We start from the raw sequence: 6,099 nt of genomic DNA on the forward strand, positions 1-6,099 counted from the left end.
ATTCTTTTCAAAATAAACAAATAGGATAATGGATGTATGGCTCTAAGCACACAAAAACATTTCGTGGCTTAATAACAACGTGAAGTTGATTGATTTTTATTATCTGCGCTCATATTTTTAAGCTCCTTTCACAGATTGAATAAAATTATCCATTCATGAAATATTTAGATTGAGAATATATGAAAACAACGTACTTAACTTAATGAGTAGGTATCTTGTAAAATGAATATAGAAAAGAGAAAAGATTAAAGAATATTTGCTCAAAGTTATTGTAAACAAGATTTTTATTATAACAACATTATCTGTATAATATTATCTGTACATTATAGTATCTAATAATTTATTTTTAATATATCAATGTGAACTATGAACTTACAAGTCTTCAATGAGCTTTGAAATGTTATTTCCATGTTATTTCTTTTCAAACGTCGCGTAGGAAAGTTTCTACGAATGTCGTTGACCTTTTGTTTCAAGCCATAAGGCTAAGTACACATTTCACTCAATTTTATTATGTACCTACACACGGTCTATTATTTGCCGCGATCAATCATATCCGTGGCAATACCAACTTATGGAACACTTTTATTTGGGATTTTTGTACAACCACGTTGTTTCTAAATAATTCCACATACGTTATAATTACGCAAATAATGAAATTTGTATGCGGTATTTGGACGTGTTTGTTTGCCGCAGTTAATTATACCATCATTAAGGTATTCAAGTCTAACAGTAACCGCACTCGTCTAAAGTGTTCTTAATTCTACATTAAATAACATTTTCACAAATAAACTGTTTAAATGTTTGAATACCTACATGAAAATGTCGGTTTAAAATATTCAGCATAACCTTCGCAACATCCTATAGTTTAATTATATACATTACTAGCATTCCGCTTGTGGCTAGCGTAGTCTAAAACTTGACAAATTATAAACTAAAACTCATTGAATCATTCCATCTATTTAACAAACCGTATCAAAATCCGTTGCTTAGTTTTAAAGATCAAAGCTTATATAAAACAGACAGAGAGATATGACGTATAACACAAATATAATAAAACTGTAACAAGACTATACTTTAAAGAACAAAATTATCCATCGAACTAGCTTTGACAATAATTGTTAAATTGTCCATGTAATATTCCTATGTCAAAGCATTACTGCTATAATCACGTGTGAGAGTAAATCAAGTATAGTGTAAACTTAATCAAGTGTGCTTTACTAAGTCCTGGCTTGGCAAACTTGCATATATTATATTTATATATTTATATACGAAGAACAAAAAGGGGCCTAAAACTCCCTATTCCTATGCTAGCCTGCCTATGCCCGATCCCTATGAAACACCAATGTTAATTGACGCACCTCCATTAACAACTACGGTCTGTATCCTATCATGAAGGTGTGAGGCTGTGAGGTCCAAAGCTTTACCTTTAATTCCATAGTGATTGGGTTTACGGCATTACGTAGAATGTTCAATGCAATCAAATGCCTAATAATAATTTGAATAATCAAACAGCTTTGACTATAATTGTGCAGTAGATATTCCTATGTCAAAGCATTAATGCTATAATCGTGTGAGAGTCAATCGAGTATAGTGTGAACGCAATCGAGTGTGCTTTGCTAAAAGCTCGCTTGGCATGCTCGTAATAGAAATGCCGACATAGGAAATGGAAAACGCTTCCTTGAGTGTCACAATATTAAACGTAGGTACATATATGAAATAACACAGGAAATATAAAATAAAATTTGTAAAACTGGCAGCTTTTATATGTCTGAAATATCAAACAAGGGCATCCTTGTGTCCCTTTTATAAGAACTTACATTTTTATAATAATGTTTTTGAATTTAAAAATGTATAGAAAAATAATTAAACCTGAAAAAAACAATTAAGTAATTCGAAAAAAAAGCTTTTTAGCAATACGGCCGTCTCATTACGCTCGCGATAAATTTTAGCTAAATAATTTTTCTTCTTAATTATCTACAAACCTCAATTTATAAATTAAAGACTTGAATAAATTCGCAAATTTATTATAAATTCCTATCCATAAAAAGGAACGTAACTTTTAACAAAAGCCAACATTTTATGCAACCAATACTTCAATGACCTCAGTTCAAAATTCAAATGCCGATACTGTTAAACATTGCTTCGCTCTAATATATCAATCCATGCCTCGCTTCATTCGCACCCTTCTGTTCAATTACGAAGCAATTACGACATGCATAGAGTAATATTGTTAGGCGTCTGTTTGTATTTGAACTATAACTAGGTTTAATATTGCTCATAGGTTATATTATCTTCGTCACGTAGTTCTGTGTTGTATTTACATATTGTTTCGAGAAATTGTGTTACACTAGATAACTTGTATTTCTTTACTAAATGTGAAAGAGTCAAAATAAGTAAACAATTTTTAACGGACTTAAACAGGGTAACATTTTTTTTATTATCGTCTTTCAGATTACTTCTTGTTAACACATTAAATTACCGTCTCAATAGCAATAAAAAAATTGTACAAGTTGTGGTCATCCAAAGTTTTTGATGATACATAATATGTATTTTGTACTCTATCCTACTATCATCTATAAAAAACTGTAGAAAAAAGTAAAATAAAAAAATAGTAATATATTATATGTAATACTAGAGGTCCGCCCTGGCTTCGCCCGTGGTACATATTATTTCGCAATAAAAGATAGCCTATGTCCTTTCTCGGGTATCAAAATATCTCCATACCAAATTTCATGCAAATTGGTTCAGTAGTTTGGGCGTGATTGAGTAACAGACAGACAGACAGAGTTACTTTCGCATTTATAATATTAGTATGGATTTATCTGTGAAAAACTTGAGATTGCATATATTTTTATATTTCGAATACATAAATAACAACTAATCGAGATATATAAATTGTACCACAAAACAAAGGAGGTTTCGGATGTTTCGATCAACTCCAAAAAAAAATTTAAATAAAATTAAACTGAGCAAAATATCCCACGTTTTACCCTCGCCATTTTAAAATAAATGAATTGTAACAGGAGCTGCATGGGCCGCAACGGATCCGTGTCGGACCCGGAGTCGGAGGACGAAAACGAGGAGGGAGACTACACCGTGTACGAGTGTCCTGGATTCGCTACTGTAAGTTTCTTCTTAGTGAGTCTTCACAATGGGCAGCGTTGGGCGAGTAGAGGTATGGTAGAGGTATGGTATCATGGTAGTAGAGCCTAATGTCTCTGATCAGCCATAATCTGAACTATAATATTACAAAGCTGAAAAGTTTGTTTTTTTGTTTGAACGCGCTAATCTTAGGAACTAGTGATCTGATTTGAAAAATTCTCTCGGTGTTAGATAGCCCATTCATCGAGGAAGGCTATAAGCTATATATCATCACGCTAAGACCAATAGGAGCGGAGCCACGCGGGTGAAACCGCGGAGCGCAGCTAGTTGGAGATGTTTCTTATCGCCGTAATGGCTGCAAACATCGACGATCATTTGTTGGGCCAACGCTGGCCATGGTGAAGAGCCATAATAGTTATTAGTATATATTACGATTGAAATGAAACCGTCTGGAGTATTAAAATGATAATACATTTTTATAGACGCGTTTTACTCGGAGTACCTACGTGTTTTATATTATATATTATGTAGTTCAAATTCAAATCATGTATTTTTAAGCAATGTGATTGCAAATATTTACAGATGATACATAATATGTAGATCTGTATATACTAACTTCTGGATAGTGGAAATATTGATTTTTAACAATATTGCTTTATTTGAAAGGAAAAGTCGAAAAATAAATCTAGCGCCGGATATTTGTTAAAATAAGCCTCAAATCACAATATTATATTTCTGTTCCCATCTTGTCTATTTTTGGCGATATTGGTCTCATTTTTATACCTGTCATCGTTAACGAAGATACCTATTGACCTCAAATTCTGAATAAAAGCACTAATCAGGTCAAATTATCGGCCATTATTGTACTATTTTTACGGGACAAAAGCCACGAATACATACAACAATAGTTTCCATGATATAAAAACAATATTATTTCCAGTGTGAGAAAGGGATGGCGCTAGACGACCTAGCTCTGTCATTTTTCCACACTGGAATTAATACTGCTTTAAGGCGTATCCCAGCAGGATTGTGCAGACGTGATCAGAATAATTTCTCCGTACAGAAATGTCGTTCGTAATCTAAGCTTCGCAAATCCAAGACAGTCTCCTTGCATGACATGCTGAACGTGCCATGCTTGCAGGATCGTGTAACTTATACAAATGCAAGGATTGTTCTCTATGAATAAAGTTTTTATGCTCTTTTAAAGTTGTAATGTATATTAAATAATAGCTAATATATATTTCAAAGAAAAACCCGCATAATTCCTGTTTCCGTGAGATTTCCGGGATAAAACCTACCCTTTGTGTTAATCCAAAATATCCTCTATATGTGTGCTAAATTTAATTGTAATCGGTTCAGTAGTATTTGCGTGAAAGAGTAACAAACACACACACTCGATCCTCACACACTTTCGCATTTATAATATTAGTAGGATAGCGATAAATATTATAGACACAATGAACGAGTATTAGAATACTAACTACCTAACTCGTCCATTGTGCCAACAACTTAAATTTTTTTAATCATAAATAGCAACGTCGTTGCATGGAACTAATAAAAGTCAATATTTTAAAAGTTTCACGATCTTCCGAGTTCCGCAGCTTTTCTGTTAAACTTTATAAAATCAATTTACTAACAGTGTACAAAAGTTTTCTAGTTCTTGTATTTTTAATAGTTTATGTATATTTTAATTAATCAGGATAAAATTGTATCGTGTTCGTGTAGATGTTTATATAAATAAAATAATAGTGTCGTGAATGTCCAAAAATAATACAATTAGAGGGGCTTATTGGAATCGAAATGTATCGATTTTTTATGGTGACAAACAGAGCTACCCGAGCTAAGTATATTAAATTAAAAAAGAAATATAAAAGCTTATAATTTCACATACTCATTATAAAATATATCATCTCCGCTTACAGCTGAAAGTTCTAAACATTAAACCGGATACATAGAGATTAAAGTTTTGCTACACATTTTAGCTTTTTACACATACGCTATAGTTAGTCAGTATAACAGTTTAATTACAGAAGTTTAGATCTAACGTAAATAATACTAAGCTTAAACTTTAAACTTTATTTAACTTTATTAAAAACTCTTTTTTATATAGATTTTACAGAATAACAATGTAATACGTCTTCCTTAGTACCTTATACATAGCTTAAAGCATATTTTAAAATTAGTATTATTTAGTGATAATATTTTGAGCACATCATTAAAGACAGAATTTGACATGAAGCAAAAAACAAACAATACAAAAAAAATTGAAAAACAGTAAAACATAGTTCAGTGTATAATTTCAGACTGGGAACATGGAGGTGAAGAATCCCCTCTTCAACGAGGAGCCGACACCAGCCACGCCCGCCAAGAGCGAGGAACCAACCAACCAACCCAAAGATGAATAAATTCGATTCTAACGTTACGTATTACCATACTGTTTACGTCAATTTACTATACTGTGTCTACATAGCTATCTTTTCAACAGCAACAAAAAAACAACAAAAAAAGTTACTTTTATTATGCGTTTTTTTTTAGTTACACAGTTGGACTCTAGATTTAATATATGTTCAGCTTTTTTATTGAGTTTAATAGTGTATTTTTTTTTTAAATGATTAATATTTGTTGTTTCGTTGTTATAAAATATTTATTTGTAAAATTAATATTACACTTTAATTGGCCTATTCCTAGTCAAAATTACAGGTTTTTATTACGCTAAGTTATTATCATGTTACAAATATAAAAGATTTATTAATCATTACATAAAGTAAGAAAATATATTATTCGCTTCAAAAGATTTGCTCGGTGTTAGTTGTAAGAAAATTATTTACAAGTATCAAATATTATCGTAAGAAACTTGACTATGAATTTATGTGAGTGTTTTAATGTACCTTTAGACTAAGTGTGCTCAAGTACTATGCTTTGATTGTGCTGGTAGCGAAAACTATCACAGCCTCACAAACTAAAGCTTTTGACATAAAGCACCATAAAATAAAATAA

At 31.6% G+C, this 6,099-nt stretch overlaps 1 protein-coding gene across 3 annotated transcripts in view; it reads left to right on the top strand.

The window, feature by feature from the left end:
* LOC149490957 (uncharacterized) overlaps nt 1-6,099 on the top strand; it is a 74,287-nt gene extending 68,188 nt beyond the window's left edge. For all 3 annotated transcript variants that reach the window (XM_089696244.1, XM_089696262.1, XM_089696253.1), the window contains exons 7-8: nt 3,024-3,123; nt 5,406-6,099. In XM_089696244.1, coding sequence (XP_089552370.1) covers nt 3,024-3,123; nt 5,406-5,507 — 202 coding nt within the window. In that variant the 3' untranslated portion in view covers nt 5,508-6,099. The remainder of the gene's footprint in view (nt 1-3,023; nt 3,124-5,405) is intronic.

This window comes from Colias philodice, chromosome 1, assembly GCF_061535455.1.
Source record: "Colias philodice isolate Cphi_HAF_F1 chromosome 1, ilColPhil1 Martin Lab GWU primary, whole genome shotgun sequence".
Taxonomy (NCBI): domain Eukaryota; kingdom Metazoa; phylum Arthropoda; class Insecta; order Lepidoptera; family Pieridae; genus Colias; species Colias philodice.